Here is a 19610-nt window from a genome sequence, read left to right as displayed (position 1 = left end):
CTCACATTTACAACCTTCAGAACATTTCTCTACTTTTATTTTCACCCACTGATTTATAGCATCCCAAGATGTCATCACAAAGAAAGAGAAATAACGCTTTAAGTGAAAGTTCTGGGTTCAAATTTCCACTCCATTTTGAAAGTTTACTGTGACATTTTGGAGCAGTCTAGCCTGCCATAAACAATAGAAATTGAGGTTGCAGTTCCATAAGGGAGCTCCGGATTGATTCCTTGGCAGCTGTAGTTCAAGGCTTCAGGTAGCCTTCTCCCTGCCTTCTATCCAAACAAACCCCACCTAGACAGGCCACCAGTATAAGCAGCACACAGTCTCTTGCGAGGATAAAATGTACACACATATATTTTCTACCTAAACCAGTCCTCCAAGAAAGGATGGGACACTTGTCTTCCATTTTGCTGGACTACAGCTAGTCTTTGACTTATAACCACAATTGAGCCCAACATTCCCTGTTAAGTGAGACAGTTGTTAAATGAGTTTTGTCCCATTTTACAATCTTTCTTGCCACAATTATTAAGTTGTTTGTCAGAAGATTACAAAAGGTGATGACATGACCTCAGGGCACATCATAAATATGAGCCAGTTACTAAACATCTGGATTTTGATCATGTGATTATGGGATGCTGCAATGGTCATAGGTGTGAAAATGGTCATCAATCTTTTTTTCAGTGCTGTTGTAATTTCAAACAGTAATTAAATGAATGGTTGTAAGTTGGTTGGTTGGTTCAGTATACCTGTACACTAAAATAAAAATTCCAGGGTTACATCCTAATCGAATATTGGAAGTGAATTTTTTTTAAATTAAGAGCTACTTTCCATTCATTTGGATGGGAAATTAATTGGCCTTCTAATACTTTTTGTAGTTCCTCTTCCTGAAGCAATTCTACTTCATTGTGGAACATAATGGTCAAACTGCTCATGATTTCACTGCTGCCCTTAAATTTCAACATACTGCTGTTTGCATAACTGAGTATCATATAATAATCATAAGTAAATTCATTTTTTTGTTTTTCCTTCAAAAATAGCTCTTTTCAAAGCACAGCTAATGTGGTGGTGGTGGTGGGGTTTTGAAATCACCAACCATTAAAATACATCTGAGGCAGCCCTCCTTCTCTCAACAATTCTGTGAGATCAATAAAAGGAGTTAAAAAAATAAACGACACCCCATAAAAAAGCCAACCTCTGAAATAACCATGGAAAGAAAAGCAAGAAATACATCAATCTGTATTTTTCACTTGAGAGATGTAAGTATTGCATAATGAGTATAGGACAGGCAGTAAGAGAAATCCTGACTCCAAGTGAAAGAATTTATATTTCTGGTTTTGCAAAATCTAAAGAGGAAGAATCTACAGGCAATTACATTTTAGTCATATTATGAAATTTTCAAGTTAATATCCAAATCAACTTAAGGAAGCAAGGAAAGAAGGAGAGGAAGACAGAAAGAAAACATGTTTACAATGTTGTCAGATTGGCCTCCAAGGGCTTCTTCGAAGAGCTTTGGCACAGGAGGTTTCCATTGCAGGTTTTTGTTGCTCTACATTTCCTAACAATGAATCAAGGGGGGGGGGGGGGTATCATGCAACATTAGGAATCACCCTTCCCTGACACGGCAACCCATTTGTGTTGAGCTACCAATCTTATTCCCCCACATCTGGAAAGTACCTATTTAGGAAAGGCTGCTTTCCAAAGCAAGACAAAAAAAACAACCCAGAAGGATGTGTAGGGGAGAAAGATTTCCCTGTCTAAAAAGCTCCCAATTCAATAATTTTACATCTCGCCAGTGGACACTGAAAAGAAAGACACATTTTGCCGCTCAGAAAAGCAATAGGACAGAAATAGCAGAAGGAAAAAGCAGGGAAAGTATTTTAAATTAAGAGAGAGAAAGAAGAACATCCTACCAAACACTGGAAAGTGCCCAACAAGAAGCCTAAAATAGGGTGGTGATGATGATGATGATGATGTGAATCTTAGAATGGGAAATCTCAGAGGGGCGGGAAGTGTGGGTTAAGGTGCTGGACGAGAAATGGGAAGACCAAACTCCCTCTTCTGCCATGGATGTTTTTAGTTGACTTGGTGTCTTTGGCTCAGGTTTACTCTCTCTTAGCCAAATCTATTTCATCCATCGCCATACTGGCTGTCCATGGTATGAGATCCTCATCGAAGACCCTTCCTATCCATAGTGGCTACTGGAGAGAAGGCCTTTTTTATGGTGACATCTTGGCTTTGAAACCCCAATGGCATCTCTTAGCATCAGGCACCGATCCCTTTAGTTTCTTGGGGTCCTTTGCTTTTGTTGTTGTTGTTAATCTGCTTTTTTTCAAATTGCTTTTTTAAAAAGTTAATTGGAAATATTATTTTCTAATGTTTAAAATATTTTATTGTAACTTACAATTAAATGCACTGCAAGGGCAGTGCATCCAAATAAAATATAAATTACATATAATTAAATAATCCTTCATTACACATCCCTTCTCCCATTCCTCCTTTCCCACAACCGTTCCGGCCACATTATACTTAGAATACTAAGTTCCTTGAGGCAGAGACCTGCCATTTTAATGCTATAAAACATTTTCTGTATTTAGGGAATGATTGCCCCTCATTTGTCTGGCACCCCAATCCCGAGGGTCTCTTATTCTCCTGCTCGCCTGAACCCTTGCAGGAAGCCTGGTGGAAGATCGGGGTTCAACCTTTCACTTCTGCCCCAGCAGACGGGATGGAGAAGGAAGGCAGAATCAACCTCTTCTCAGGCAACCATCTCAGCAATCTATTGCAAAATAGGGGAGCCACCATCTCAGATCCCCACAAGAACTTGGGCTTTTCGGAAGAACCGAACCACAATTCCCATCATCCTCGGAACGGCAGCCCTTAGGGCAGTGATCCCCAACCTTTTTATGCCGCGGCCCGGTACCGGCATCAGCTTGGCGCCGCGGCCCGGCACTGGCATAGCTGGGCGCGCCATTTTTTGATGAAAAGTGCTTCCGTGACCTCACCGGAAGCACTTTTTCATCAAAAAGATGGCGGCGCTGCGCTTCGGTGAGCTTTTCCGGGTAGAAATGGCTTTCTACCCGGAAAAGCTCACCGAGCGCGCGCCGCCATCTTTTTGATGAAAAGCCCGGTGAGCTTTCTCCCGAAAAGCTCACCGGAAGCACTTTTTCATCAAAAAGATGGCGGCGCCCAGCAACCAGCTGCCCGGTAGGACTTGTTCCGCGGACGGCCGGTCCCCGGACCGGTGGTTGGGGACCCTGCCTTAGGGCGTCACAGCCTGATTTCTTTGGCGGCACTTAAGGACTGGGAGAAGCTGACCTGATTCTCTCCCCCCGCCCCCAACTTGGCTGTTCTTACTTGGCTTTCATACCGCCACTGCTGCAGGTAGCCCCCCCCCACCTTCTACCCCCCGATTTTCTCTCCCTTCCTACGTCAGCACAAGATTTCGTTTGTTTGGGTCTGGCGCGCAGCAGGCGACCCCCCTCGACTCCAGCCTTTCTGTCCCGGCAGGAAAGCCGATTGCCGACCGGCTGGCCCCGCACACACCTGTGCCCTGCAGAAAGATGAAGTCATGATCGCCTCCCTGCCCGGAGGTTCCCTCAGGGATGGCGGAGGAAGGCTGAGGCGAAGGAGAGATGTCGCCGCCGCCGCCGCTCTGCCTTCTCTAATCCTCTCTGGCCAGGGCGCAGTGGCGGCGCCGGCATTAATTCGACCTCGGCCGGCGGGGCGATGGTTTCTTGGGGTGGGGGCCGTGATAGCGGGAAAGCTGGCAAGCTAGCGGGGAGGGGGGGCGCGACAGATCCGCCGAACGCTCTTTACCTGGAGCCTCCGCCGGCGAATGATCCCGGAATCGTCCATCGTTTCCCGGCGGCGCGAAGAGCTCGCCCCATCGATTCGCCGCGCCTCCGGCAGCCAAGTGTAGCTCCCGCGCCGCCCGCACTCTGCAAGGCCCCGGCAGGAGTGGGCCGGCCGCAGAGGCTGGAGCGCAGGGCGGGGCTGCCCAGGTGGGCTGCGCGGATCGGTCGCCTTGCCTCCCAACTGCGGTGGCGGGAAGACCCGGCCGCCCTCCGCCCTCCGGGGCACCTCGCCTCTTTCGCCTTAGGCACGCTTTGCCTTTCTCGGATTGTGCGAACGGGTCCGGGGACCCGAGTTGGGGCCACGCTGCGCCCCTCTGGCTCTCCGCCAACGAGCGCGGCGTGGAGGCTGCAGGAGCTGCAAAGCGGCCCACGAGGAGGTGGGGAGAAAGAGAGGAGAGGGCGGCCCTTGCCCCTCCTCGGCTCTTTGCGCCGCGGGCGGGGTTGGCGCGCTCGCCGGCTACCGCCAATCCGACCTTGGTGGCCAAGCAAGCGGCGAAAGATGCGGCGCCCCCTACCCCGCTCAAGTTCCGATCCTGGTGCCCTTTCCATGCAATATACAGGACTGTGTCTTCGCGGAGGGCAGCGCTGGAATGGAATCCGGCGCCTTCCCTCTTCCCAATTATTTGAACTGAAGATCCTCAATAAGAACCAGAAACTTTCTTTCCTTTGGTGACAGGAGGGAAGACGTTAGACCCGACCCTTGCCTGTCCTTAACATTACGGGACATTAATTCAGAGTGGAGTGTATTTCCATAGAAATAATTGGATACAACCTGATTACTGCAGAGAGACTTGTAAGCAGCCCTCTGCCTCCATCAGATCCACAAGAGGCAATTGAGTCAGAGCCTATTTTGGGAGATCCTGTTAGGTTTTAGGGACACTGATTCAGGGGGAAGAGCCTCAGTTGTAGCTCTCTGTTGTATTCAGGTGGCAAACGTACTTGTGGCCAGACTCTTTTTCTTGGTGAAATGAGGTGGTCTGATTGGTTTTGTTATTCTGCAAATCTCTGCCACAAAATAGCAGCTTTAACAGCTGATGTGCCAGGAAAAGTTTGCTTCCTTGGATTGCATCTCAGACCCCTTTGGCCACTCCACAGGAAGCCATAAAAAGAATCAATAACATACAATAGCTGCCAACAACATTCAAGACAACAAACATTCAGATCAGCCATGAAATAGGTTCACCCTGTTGCCAGAGCCCCAGGCAAAATGGCAAAGCCAGGTTTTTAATGCTTTCCAAAAGGCTTGCAGATTTGGAGCAAGTGTAATCTCAGGAGGAGGATATTCCAGACGGTGAGCACCACAGCAGAAAAAGGTCTCTTAGATTGCACTATAGTGGCTGATATTTTTACTTTTTTGTTACAGCCTGCAGAGATCCTGGTGTCAAGCAAACAGGGCTTAGAAAATCATCTAACATGGAAAGAGAGTCCATTATTTCATGTGTAAGGTTGCAATGTCAAACTTGAGTCAAAAAGGGAGAAATACTAAGGAATGTCTGGACTTACTCTAAGCACTCATCCTGAGGTTACTTTCATATTGCTAGACCATTTCTCCCAAGCACAGCCTGTTCACAAAGCTACCCCAAATAGCTGAGTGGTTCCTGGCTAATACCCAGCCCTTGATGGACAACACATACAATTACATGAAAATATTCTTTTCTTTTGTGAATGCTTCTCACACACATTTCTCTCTCTCTCTCTCTCTCTCTCTCTCACTCTCTCTCTCTCTCTCTCTCCTCTCCCTCCCTCCCTCCCTCCCTCCCTCCCTCCCTCTCTCTCTCTCTCCCTCTCTCCCTCCCTCCCTCCCTCTCTCTCTCTCTCTCTCTCTCTCTGGAGCAGGAAGACAGCCTAGTCTGCCATCTCCCAGGGCTGTTGCTCAACATCTCTGCTGTCAAGAATATGGAGCTGGGCCTTGGGAGGAAAAAGGATGCAACAAATCCTCATGAAGAAGTAACCCCAGCTTCGGCTGGCACTTTATATTCAACCAGTTTCCTATTACTTGACAGGATTCAGAGGACTGGTGTCATGCTGTGGCCATAGCTCCTAAAAGTGCCAAGACCTTCATTTTGGTGTAAGGACTATATGCAAGTGTTTTGGGGCAAAGGAAAAATATTATTTGACTGTGTTATGTAATATCACGTAGTAGTTTATCATTCCTCTGTTCAAAGCAGCTTTATATCTTGCGTTTATTACTCCAGTTCTTTTAACTGACTGAGAGAGATTCATTAGAGATTGAAGTAGAAATTAGGACTGACAGCATGAGAATCGGGTTCTGCCATGAAGCTACAAATAGCCCTTGTTTAGCAATTGTCTTGTTTAGTCACCATTTGCAATTTCAACAGTGATTAAAATGTAACTTTGCGATTTTTGCATTTACAATCTTTGCAGGTCAGTAAAGCATGATGAGATACAACCATGTTAGGAATTGATACAGTTCTGGTCTAATCTGATCAAAAACACCATTAACAACTAAAGCTGACCTAGAATCATAGGTCTGGAAGAGATCCTGAGCACCAAACCCAGATATATGAATACTCTTTGTAATCCAAGCATCATATGGTAACCTTGGATGCCATTTCATAATCTTACATGATATGAAAGAATATGTCTATATATATTGTGAACAAACACAGTCACAGAAAACAGGTGAAGCCCCTTTTATTCCTTCACTTTGCTTCCAAGCTCAGAAGATTCTTGATGGAAGCCAAAAAACTCCCACACAAACAGTTAGAAGAAGAAGGGAAAAAGCAACACAAACCAGGCAAGATAAAGGCTGGAGGACATCCACAGATAACACACATCGGGAAGGACACCAAACTCAGAGAGGAACCATCAACTAAAGATATTTCCATACTTTGTTTCCAGCATTTGGCCCATACACAGTCCGTACTCTAATCCAGTTGTCACAGCTGCAGCCCATGAAGAGGATCAAGGCCCTCTCCTCCCGAGTAGACCACATTTCTCCTTTATCCTCTTCTCCCTAAGTGCCCTAGGATGGATAGGGGATGGGCCTAGGTCCTCCTCTGACTGCTCAGCTGGCCTCTGCCCTTCTCCAGCCTCCTCCACAACCTCCAGAGCCACACTTCCACTCCCTGTGGGCTGTTCCTCCTCTCCCTCAGAGTCAGTCTCCACCAGGGGCATGACATATATGTAGATACGTATATGTATATGTAGAGATAAATTTCCTGAGGACTTATCTTCTAAACAGACAATTTGCTTGGTTTACACCAAAAACACAGCAAAATGCACTTAATTTTGTCCAAAACAAAATGAAGATTCTATACATTTTAATCTGCAATGTGAGGATATTCATTTACTGCACAGAATGTGGATGTAATAGTAGTATGTTATGAATTTGTATTGGAAAAATATAAACTTTCTCACATTTATGTTCCTGCCAAGGGAAACATAATTTTATCAGTGATTGCTTTTCTGGTTTTTCTGAAGGGAGGCATTGGGGTGAAGTGCTGAAAAAGTTAATACTTGGAGAAGGTGATAAGCAGAGTATCACCATTTTATGAAAGGCATATATTTATGCTGCTCTATGACTGTCATGAAGATGATGGTCATAGAATATACTCTCTGTGTGTGTATATACATATATGTGTGTGTATATGTGTATGTATGTATAATCAGTTTATTTGGGGATGGAGAAAAATATCTACTTGATATCTCAAGAGAAAGTAAGAATAAAGGTAATGTGTAAAAACCCAAATATGTATTTTTGGAAAGTATGTTATCCCACTTCCCACCCTAACCATAACAACAGCTCAACTTTCCTAGAGAAAGAATCTATTTTATTGTTAAAGGGCTTCCTAAAGAAATTTCCCTCCTTCCTAAAGAAACACTTGATTCTTATCATATATATTTGACATTTGAATTAATGAAAAGCATAAATAGGTAAAAATCCATTAATGGATTATCAATAGTTTATTTGATTTAGAAACATTTGGATCATACCAGACACTACAGGGTCCCCAAGTGATGTTGGCTGGGGAACATACTCATACCTTGGATGGCACAGCTGTCATGAATGGACCTTAGAGCAGGATGATACTAGTCAAAATAATTTTGGGACAGAGAACTCTGGGCAGTTTCAAAGTATTATTTTGTGAATTCAATTTATTTCCATGTTTAGTGAACCAGAACTTTCCCATCGTTTTCCTCTGCTTTATCGTAATTGTTTAGTTATTTTGGGAGGGGAAACACGATTCCATACTTGATTTTGGGGTCTTAGCTATAAATTGCTTGGCTGCCACCAGTAAAAAAATAAAGAGAGTGGGGAACCTATATATTTGCAGTATACCTTTATACTTACATGGTCCTTCAGAGAGTAACTACTGTTGCATCTTCCATTATTTCAACTTTGTATTAGTACAGAAGAAACCATTCTTCAATAATTTTCAGGAGATTTTCTCTTACACATATCCCAATCTATACATATATAAGATATTTTCTTTGTGTTTATAATTATTTCTATTTTCTGCTACTTATTTTATCCAAGTTTTTCTCAGGTCATCTAGTTTCCCCTCAGGTATCTGGTTAATCATTTACATGTATTTAATCATATTCCCTTTGTTTCCGCTTTAGAAAAGAATATTGAGTCCTTAAAATTGGTTAAATGGCCCTCGAATGACTCTTCTCAGTCAATTGGCATTCAGATTTTTATCATTATTTCCTTGCTTCTCTTACAAGGAAATGCTTATCTGGGTCACTGAAGGTGTTATTGTTTTCCATTGGGAACAGAGGGGGACCCACAATGTAATTTTCAGTTGTATCTATACTTTTAACAGTTATATACTGAAAAGGTGTTTTGTAACATAAATGTATCTTTATTATAGTGGATGTTATTGTTATGCTTTTAATTAACCTTTTTTTCCTAATTGCATTTGATAGAGGTTTGACTAGCAGAGCAATAACAAAAATGGTGGGAGCATTAATGGTTAGTATCCCTCTGCATATTTTAAATTTGAAACTCCAATCATTAATTTTTATTTGCATACTGATAGTTATGATTGCATGAATGGCTATTAAATGTCCCAACCTCTGTGTTTTAACAATTTTTGATGCATCCGTAATTTTCTGACATCTAAACAAATTAAAGTAATATGTACACTTAAATGAATCTGCTTTCCCCCTTTTAAGAATACTTGTTTATCTCCTCCTCTAATTCTACCCATATTTCTTTTGCTTCTGTTCTTTTTTATCTCTCTTTTAGTGCCATTATTTCTTGTTCTATTGTTTGTATCTTAATGTTCTATTAATTGTTTATATATTTATTTCACTAATATGTACCTTCATGGAGTCTCAGATGAGTTGCAAATAGCCATTGTGTCAAAATAGAAGTATAATCAATTTGTGTATCTATTGATTCTCTACAAAAGATCCAAACATCAATGAATTCGTGACTTGTCAATACATTTTTAAAGGAGTATCATATTTTTTTTAAATTGATCTTACTGTCTGCTATTAAATCAAAAACTTCTCTGGAAAACCATATCCCCTTTTTTATTCATTTTTTTCAAAGTTGGTTGTAAGAAATTCCATTACTGTAGTTTGAATTCTGAATTAATGGCTTTCATATTTCCGGTGCTAAAAGTACCTTCCTTTTCAATCTTGGATTTCATTTTTCAATACCAGTCGTGTCCTTTGCTATGAAACCTGACACTATCTTTGATTTTAAATTGTTTAAAGCTGCACAAGATCTTCCCACGAACCATTTATCAGTTTATCTGTTATTTTTCTTATAATAGGCTTCTATTTTGAGCTCTTGGAGGAAATGTGGGATTTATTTATGGGACCTCCTCTCCCCAATTATGCCTGCTCATTCCATTACATCTGCCAGGAAAAACATGCCCTGGGGGGGTCCTGTCCAGGGAGGGATCCAGGAAGAGAGCTTTCGATACTCTGGCACCCATGTTTGCCAAATCACCCTTCCCTCTGATTAGATTGGCCCCAACTCAGCTGGCAGCAACACTTCCTCTTGAAAACAAAAACAAAACAAAACAAAAATGAAAAACTGTGGCTTTAAGGAAAAACAAAGGAACTTTACACCACAAACCTCCAATACTATACTACCTCCACTATTTCAGTACCTCAAGACCAAATATTTATAGATAATGCTTTGTCTATAATAATTGATTTATCATATAATAGTATAATTAATTGTTAAATGACCACTAATTTACTGATTCATTGAATTGATAGAGATTTAATACTGTATCGTTGATTATCTAGTCTATTGATTGATTGATTCTTAGTAATAAGTTGATTGATTGATTTTCAGTAATAAGTAACCTTACTTTTGATTTGTTCTCTAACTTATCAATTAACATTTATTAATTACCAACATTCATTAAGTAACTGTCTATCTATCACATTAATTAGCTATTGTAATTGTTTAGTGTACTATTGTCATTGACCATGCCAGCCAGAAACTCAAGAAATTCCAAATCCTCCACTACCAAACAACAAAAAATTATAATATCTCTACCAATGACCTCCCAGACTCCTGTACATGCTTCAGATGTCTTAAAACCATCATAGAAAGCGAAAATAACATCAAATGCTACCTATGTGACAATCAAGCCCACCTTGCCTGCTTAAGCTTAAACAAAGACCTAGCTGATCTCCTAAAAGCATCAGATACTTTCCCTTGTCTATGTCCATCATGTTTTCCTAAGCTAAACAAACCAAGTACCCTGCCTGACAGAGTTGATAGCATAGAATTACTCATGCACTCAGTAGAAAAATGCTTATCAACACATTTTGAAACAATTATATAAGAAAGCCTAATTTCTCTTGAAAAAAAATACAGCACTGATAAGCGACTACCTATCAGCTCAAAATCAAATCCCAACCCAACAACCACTACCACAACTACTACCTCAACTACAATCACAACTACAACCAAAAATAACTACCAAACCACAACCACAAATAATTACTATCCCATCAAATAATTCCACAAATGATATCTCCTTACTCATCAGAGACACCATTGAACGTGATCAGAAACGTCCAAATGCCATCTTATTTGGTCTCGAAGACACCAACGAATCAGACGACATCACCAAAGTCTGCGATATCATAAGCAACTCAAATACAACAAACATCTCTCCTGAAGATATTGAAGTAACCAGAGATGGCCCTGAGTCCAAATACAATGATGGCTTGGTGGCCCCAAAATTTTGTAGAGTTGTTTGCAAAAATGAGTCCAACAAACGCATATTCATTCATACAATAAATGCCATTGCAAAAACCAATCCCAACCACAAAAAACTTCACTCAAGACCAGACTTATCCATACTGCAAAGAATCTGCTCCCGTGAACTCCGCAAGGAACTCAAAAGATGTCTAGACAATGGAGAGAAGGATCTCTACATTGACTACCGCACTGATTGTATCAAAAGTAAGTCACACAACCCACAACTCCACATCCAACCCTACCTCATCCAACCCACCATCACTCAAAACTAGGCATGCACACCCCAACTACCTCAATTCCAACTACAACTGGCCTTAAATGCAAGCTACTCAATGCAAGAAGCCTTGTGAATAAAATGCCTGAATTTCTCCTCTTACTAAATATGGCTAAATTCGACATCATATTTGTCTGTGAAACATGGCTCAATGCATCTCTCCCTGACTCCATTACCACAGTAAGAGACTATCATGTTTACCGATCAGATCGTGAAATCTGTAGAGGAGGTGGTGTTGCTATCTTCTATAAAAAGTCCCTACATCTAAAAAACATCTAAGTTACCCAGGAGCTTGCTCTTCCTGAGACCATCGTCTGTGAACTGTCCTTAAATATCACATTTCGATTCTTACTATGTTACAGAGCCCCTGATTATGACATTGAACATGTTAACAAGCTAAATTCACTACTAACATGGGCAACATCCTGCCCACACACTTTTATCTTTCTTGGTGACTTCAATCTACCTCACATTAACTGGACCCTAAATGAATGTAAAACTGAACCCATACGTGCAACCTTCTACAATGCTGTAACAAATCTGGGACTGGAACAACTAGTAACCAACAATACTAGACTTAACAACTGCCTCGATCTCATCTTCTGCAATAGTTTGAATTCAATTTATGGAATACAAATTAAAACCCTTTTCCAACAGTGACTGACTTTTGTCTCAACGTGCATCCACACAAAAATCAACACAACAATGTGATCCCCAATTATAACTTCAAAAAAGGCAACTATGATCTTATAGACAATGATCTCTCATCCCTTGATTGGCAATTTCTATTCACTGGATGCAATACTGTTGAAGACCATTACAACATATTTTTACTTGAAGTCAAAAGAATCATCAAACTATATGTACCAATAACAACTCCCAAAACCAGAAAAAACAGATTACCCATAACAATAAGGAAGCTTCAATCCAAAAAGAGATCACTTTGACAGAAAAACAAATCTGGTCATGTTGCCAACTTCAAAAGCCGATACAAAAATTTATGCCACCACATAAAAACTGAATGCACCAATTATCACATTAAACAAGAGGAAAACCTTCTACGCACCAATTCCACCCGCGCTTTCTACAATATTGTAAACAACAAACTAAAAGACTCAAGGTCCATCCCACCCCTGAAAGGACCTAATGGTAAAGACTACAACAACGACACTATTAAAGCCAACCTCTTTAACACATTCTTTGGCTCAGTATTTGTAAACAGCAATGGATCATGCCCAGTATTTCCTAGTCGAACCACAGACAACTACAATGATCTAATACATATCAATTTTACAGTAGACAATGTTGAAAAAGCACTACGCAATCTAAAACCATCTCTATCTATTGGACCGGACGGAATATGTGCTTACTTCTTAAAAAAGCTATCCACTGCCATAGCAGAACCTCTAAGCATAATCTTCGAAAAATCTTTCAGGACCAGCTCCTTACCAAAACTATGGTCACAAGCCACAGTCATCCCCATCTTCAAAAAGGGAGACCCCAGCCTAGTTTAAAATTACAGACCAATCTCTTTATGCTGCGTCACCTGTAAAGTCATGGAATCAATTATTAACCAATCCATTATCCTCCACTTAGAGACAAACAACCCACCCCCCCCCCCTACGACCCCAACCTTTTGACGCCCCCCCCCCCCCCCCCCTTGTGACCCGGTACCGCATCCCTTCCTTCCCCCCCCCTCCCCCCATCCCCCCCCCCCCCCCCCCCCCCCCCCCAAAAAGGCCCGGTACCTCACCGGCCCCTACCCCCAAAACAACCCCCCCCCCCCCCCCCCCTGGCTTTTTCGAAAAGGCCCCCCCCCCCCCCCCCCCCCCCCCCCCCCCCCCCCCCCCCCTCACCCGCCACTTTTGATCCGAAAAGCCTTCCCCCCCCCCCCTTTACCAAAAAGCAACCAGCCCGGCCGGCAAGCTCCCTTTTCCGGACGGTACCGGTCCACGGACCGTTGGGGACCCCTCTAATAAACAATTTGGTTTCAGAAAAAAACTATACTGCAATCTGCAATTCTTACACTGCAAAAACATATGGACAACACAACTTGATCAGGGCAAAGCAATAGATGCAATCTACATAGACTTCTGTAAAGCCTTTGATTCAGTGGTACATGACAAATTACTCCTAGAACTAAAAACTTATGGTATCTCTGGACAACTGCATAACTGGATAGAAGCATTGCTGTCAAACACAACAAATGGTCAAAATTGGGAGCATCCTATCAGATTCTGTACCTGTCAACAGTGGTGTCCCCCAAAGCAGTGTTCTAGGACCAACTCTCTTCATACTCTACATAAATGACCTCTGTGATCATATTAAGAGCAACTGCGTTCTCTTTGTTGACGATGTAAAGCTATTCAACACCACAGACAATACTGTTACCCTTCAAAAAGATCTCAACTATGTATCAGAATGGCCAAACAAATGGTAACTTCAAATCTCAACAAATAAATGCTCTGTCTTACATATCGGCAAAAAAAAATCAGAAAATAAAATACAGGCTGAATAGTCAAGACCTTGTTGATGATCTAAGTGCTAGAGCCCATGTTGTAATGATGAGGCAGTTGAGGTGTTTGATCATGATCAACTGAATCATGATGAACTTTATTGGAGTCTAGTCTTGCATTTATACACATTTTTAGTAATCCTCTAACATTGGTTAACTTTGGTTTCTGCTTGACTTTCGTTACTGTTTAGCATAGTAATTAACACAATTAATTATCTCTAGTTAAAGTCTAACATATGTTTACTTCCTCTCTCTAATCCTTCTTTACATTAGTGATTTTGTTTGCCTGAGTTGTATTTGCTTTGGAACCTTCATTACCTGAGGTTTGCCATCAAGATAATGACATTCCTGCAATTACAACTCTACATATCCTCGTTTTTTTATTTTAAATGGAGGATTTATGAATGTATCTCAATTGTAGAGGATTAAGAGAGGGGGAAGTAGAATGAAACAATGTGAATAAATTTGGAATACATTGAATAAAACAACAGGTTACAATTAGTACAATAATAATAATTATAGCATAAAAGAAAAACTCTGAGCCAAGACCAATCAGGGAGCCAATTGGTTAGCCACTCAAAAGGTGAGTACTGAGCATGGATATTATTTTGAATGTAGGATTGTAAATTGGCAAGCTCATCCTCAATAGTTTTATTCAAAGAATGAAAAATTCTGAGGATGAACATTAGTAGCATATTTATCAAAAAAGAATCACATATTAGCTGCCAACCAGCGCATATTGATCCTGTATTAGATTGATCAGAGGCATTAAAAATAGGAAAATTGTCAGGATACATATCAGGAGCTATATTAAGTCCATACAAAGAAGAATTAAAGGTACCTGACAACCAATAGTAGTTAGAACAATAACTATAATTCCCTAGTTTTTTTTTAATATGTGCTGAGCAGCATCATAATCAGACCAATTATGAAGCCAAGTGTGTTTAGCGTGACAACAGAAACACAGACCCCTTGTAAATTGACTAACTTTCAAGTAACGCCAACGGACAAAATTCAATTACATAGGGGGTTTAGAAAATAGCCAGGAGTGTGAAATAGATTGTAGTTGTGAGACAATAAATGTAGAAGACATGATCAAGTTAGGGGTAAAAGAAATTTGACCAAATGCCATTGGGGGCTCATAGTATAAAGTAATATTTGTGCCATGGGTCATAAACATATATTGAGCATGACGAACCCACAAATTAGGGTTAAGACGAACCACAGAAGTGTCATTTTGAGCAGAAACACCATTAACCATAAACAAGAAAATACAAAGTAAAATTGTAACAGAATTAGCAGTAATAATAGCAAAAACAGCAGCAACAAGATTTTCAGGAGTCTGAGGTAATGAGGCCTGTTGCAGTTGTTGTTGAGCTTGATATGTAGTAGATTTAACCTGGCCCCAAGTGATGAGTTGCGGGCGCTTCAACCTTGGAAGCCGGACTTCTGTGTTCAGATGAAGATTGAAATCTGGAATCAGGTTGTGAAGGCCCTGATGCCATGCCATGATATGGACGAACACAGCGCGCTGGAACCCACACTGCTTGTCCAGTAGAAGGATCTTCCATGGCAGCGTAACCACAACCCCAGGTGATCAGCGGTGTAGGGACTTTCCAGGTTGGATCTGGAGCTCGGCGATACTTTACCAAAGGCCTTGCTAAAGATTCAGTAGCTCGAAAATGCAAATTAACAGGTGAGTCTGCAAGAGAATCTAAAAAGGTTAAATAATTCCAAGTATATAATGCTACAGCAATGAGATTTTGAATCTTTCGCAGATGGTAAGGGCCAGACTCAGTTTGTAATTGTTTTTGAAGCAATGCCTTAAAAGTACGATGAGCTCGCTCAACTATAGCTTGACCCTGAGAGTTGTAAGGAATTCCGTGCACTAAAGTAATATTCCATTTCTGACAAAAGGTTTGAAATTCCTTACTAATATAAGCTGGGCCATTATCAGTTTTCAACTGAGAAGGCCGACCCATTACAGCAAAAGAGGATAGGCAATGAGAAATAACATCTGAAGTACGTTCATGTTTTGAAACAGTAACCCAAAGGAAATGTGAATGAGTGTCAATAGACGTGTGAAGATAACAGTATGGCTTAAAGGTTGAAAATTGAGTTACATCCATTTGCCAAATTTGATTAGCTTGGGTTCCTCGTGGGTTGACACCCACTGGAAAGGGAACTGCCAGTTGCTGACAAGCTGGACAAGCACGGACAATATCCCGGGCTTGAGATAATGAAATTTTAAATTGCTTTGCAAGCGATTTGGCATTTTGATGAAAATAAGAATGGCTATCAACAGGATCAACAAACAAAGATGCAACATCCTTTAAGGATTCATCTGCCTTCTGATTTCCTTCAGTCAAGGCATTAGTAAAGGGAGTATGACTCCGAATGTGTTCTACATACAAGGAATACAAGCGAGTTTCCAAACTATTCTTTAAAGATAAAAACAAGGATAACAAATTTTTATCCAAAGAGAGAGCACAATAAGAAAAGGGAAGAGATTGCATAGCTAAATACACATATTGAGTATCAACAATCAAGTTAATAGGTTGGTCATTGAACAATTGTAAAGCTAAAATCACAGCAGCCAACTCACATTGAGCTGAAGTCTGCGTGGCAGTAAATTTAGAATACCATTGTTGTTGAATCTGCTAGACAACCACACCCCTTGTAGGTGAGCCATCAGTAAAAACTATAAGAGCTTTAGAAATAGGATTTTGCACAAAAATGGAAGAAAAGACCAGATTTAAAGTAGTAGTAACCACTATTCTAGGATCCTTGGGTAAAGAATACAACAAGTTTCCCACATATTGAGAAAAGGCTATCTGATATGATTCTGAAATCATCATCAAATGCTCATGTTCAACTTTTGTACGAGTGAAAGCTATGCTAATGAGATCCTGTCCTGCAAGATGTAAGGCTCGTTTACGACCTTTAATAATCAAATCTTCTAATGCAGACTGATAAGGATAAATGTTTCTAGGTGGAGTAGCAGACAAATTAATCCATTCATGAATGTTGTGGAGAGGCATTAGAATAAACACATCCTGTGGGTAAGGGTGCAGTAGGAAGAATAGCTAAACAAAGTCCTATTGTTAAGGATGTTATCCTGTCCACATATTGATGCTTAAACTTATTCAATATTTCTTGAAGGCATGTTCTTTGAAGATCAGTTAATACAACTAGATCTCCTGGTCATTGTGCTCCCTTCAAAGACTGAAATAAGGGCAACATATCACCAGTTGTAATGTAGAAGAATGGGCGTGCCCAATTAATAATGCCAAGTAATTTTTGCCATTGTACTAAGGTATATGATTTCTGTACTTGTAATTCAGGAAGAATTGGAATTGAGCCATTATGCAACATTCTATGTCCTAAGTAGGTATAAGGTTCTACCTTTTGAATTTTGTCTGAGGCTATATACAATCCCTGTTGTGCCACAATATCCATTAATTCTTTTAACAACTTAGATTCATCAAAATCTGGGGCTGCTATCAATATATCATCCATATAATGATAGACTAAATAGGAAGGAAATTTATTCCTAAAGGGTTGAAGAGCATTATCCATGAAATATTGACAAAGTGTAGGGGAATTAAGCATTCCCTGAGGCAACACACACCAATGATATCGTTTTGTGGGCATGCTATTATTAAAAACTTCTGTTAAATCATGAAGGAAATGCCATTTCCCATTTTTCTTTTTTATAACAAAAACAGGAGTATTCCAAGACTAGTAGAAAGTTCTATATGATCAGCAGCCAATTGTTCTTGAACCAATTGTTGTAAAGCAGCAAGTTTTTCCCTTGATAATGGTCATTGTTCCACCCAAACCAGCGTAGAACAGAGCCATTTAAGAAGAAGAGCCATCATCAAGAATCAAATGAACATTAAGAAGAGAAAGAATATCACAGACCCAAATATTAGTATGAATATCTAGAATGTATGGTTGTAGGAAAAAGACTTACCAGCAGATGTTGTAACATTAATTTCTTGAACACTCTGCCAAGCAGCTGTAGAACCTCCTATTCCCCACAATGAAGAAACTGTTGTTTTTTGCCACTGTACTGGCCATTGTAAAGAGATGACAGTAACATCTGCTCCAGTATCCAATAACCCTTGAAATGGTTGTTTATTTAGGAAGAGAGAGGAGTTCAGCTGATGAAGTAAGCCTACAGATAAAAAAGTTGATCCAAATCCTGCATCCACACGATTACCTATACCAGGAGATGGATTTTCATATAGAAGAAGAAACAATTGAACAACAGAAGAATTACAAGGAACAACTTGAGGAAGACCGTTCGGGGCACGGAGCGAGCGTTCTCACAACCCGCGAAAGAGCGCAAACAGACAGCCCGGAGGCGCAAAGGCAAGCGGGCAAGGGGCGGGAGTGGAGGGGGGACGCCTTTTTAACCGGGACGAGCCTCGCAGGCAAAGAAGAATCCGAGCGGCGGATCCGCAGAAAAGCAGGGCTTGATCTTGCAAGGGATCCGCTGGGAATCCAAGATCCCAGGAACTTGGCGTCTTAGGAATTAGGATTTTCTGTCAGTGCCTCTCTCTCTTAAAAGCAACAAACTTTGAAAGAGTATTTAGTTAACTAGGAGGGGCCCAGAAATCTCATTCATCAAGGGAAAACAAAAACAAATAGTTTCCTGTGAGCTGTTCAATCTTTCCTTCACTCAGATAAAAACCCTTGGATCATTGTTACAACTTCCTGTTTACAGAGTAATAGCGATCTGCTATTCAAACAGCGATAAATTCCTCCCATTCAGCTGCCAGTTAAACAATTAACCCGTTCCTTGCAGACTCTTAATACTACCTCATTACCTCAAATCTTACAACTTTTCTACCTCATCACCTATATCAACGATAATCAATTTCTATAAAATATTTTATTAATGGTTTAACTATTTATTGTTTTTAATTGATTAGTGTGATTAGAGTGTTTAGTGCAAATAGTGTGATTACTGACTAGTTTAAAAGATCAAAATTCATGTAATTTAATTGAATAGCAAAATCATTGATCTAGTGAATTTAAATGAACAGTGTGATTAATGACTAGTGTAATTAATTGATTAGTGATTAGAGTAATTAATTGATCAGGCTGATTGTTGCTCAGGAATATTATCTGACTTGAGAGATTACTGCAATTGATTGTTTGATGTAATATTGGCTATATAGATTACCCAAAATTGTTCCTTTAATTAATTCAATCAACGTACTATTTTAACAATCCTACCATGCCAAAAAGAAAATCCTACGTCAAACCACAACCTAAAGAGAAGATGATCCCCACCAATGAACCACAAGACTCCTGCACATGCCTTAAATGCTACAAAAATCTAAAGGATAATGAAAACTCCATCAAATGCTCTCTGTGTAAAAAATACACTCATCATGACTGCTTGGGATTACCTGAGCAGATGATTCAATACCTAAAATCATCCAATGAGTTTCCATATTTCTGCAAATCATGCAGACCCAAACTGGATCTGTCTGAAAGAGTTGATACCATCGAAACCATTGAAACATCCCCTACCATTGAAACCATTAAAACATCCCTCAACATCATAGTAGCATCCCAGGACGCCGTAAAAGAAAGAATATCCAACCTTTGAAAAAAAAGACACAACGCAAAAACCTGAACATCCAATAGCTACAAACCACATCTCTACCAAACAACCACAATCCAATCCAAAACCCAATCCACAAATAAACACAACCCAGACAAATATTGATATCCCAATCCTCA

General features: G+C 40.6%; 1 protein-coding gene and 1 long non-coding RNA gene across 2 annotated transcripts in view; one reads left to right on the top strand and one right to left on the bottom strand.

Moving 5' to 3' along the window:
* MAST1 (microtubule associated serine/threonine kinase 1) overlaps positions 1-4076 on the bottom strand; it is an 89142-nt gene extending 85066 nt beyond the window's left edge. Inside the window, exon 1 of the mRNA XM_026681990.2 lies at positions 3820-4076. Coding sequence (XP_026537775.2) covers positions 3820-3858 — 39 coding nt within the window. The 5' untranslated portion in view covers positions 3859-4076. The remainder of the gene's footprint in view (positions 1-3819) is intronic.
* A 1617-nt stretch (positions 4077-5693) lies between these two features.
* LOC148132349 (uncharacterized) lies at positions 5694-7271 on the top strand. The gene is made up of 2 exons (XR_015747868.1): positions 5694-5925; positions 6243-7271. It is a non-coding gene; the product is annotated as an uncharacterized LOC148132349 (long non-coding RNA).
* Positions 7272-19610: the final 12339 nt, after the last annotated feature.

The sequence above is a fragment of the Notechis scutatus genome, chromosome 2 (assembly GCF_049901735.1).
Source record: "Notechis scutatus isolate UNSWTSFEM ecotype Mainland chromosome 2, rNotScu1.2, whole genome shotgun sequence".
NCBI classification, from domain to species: domain Eukaryota; kingdom Metazoa; phylum Chordata; class Lepidosauria; order Squamata; family Elapidae; genus Notechis; species Notechis scutatus.
The sequence above is the reverse complement of the archived record's forward strand: the minus strand, read 5'-3'. Positions and strand labels throughout refer to the sequence as shown.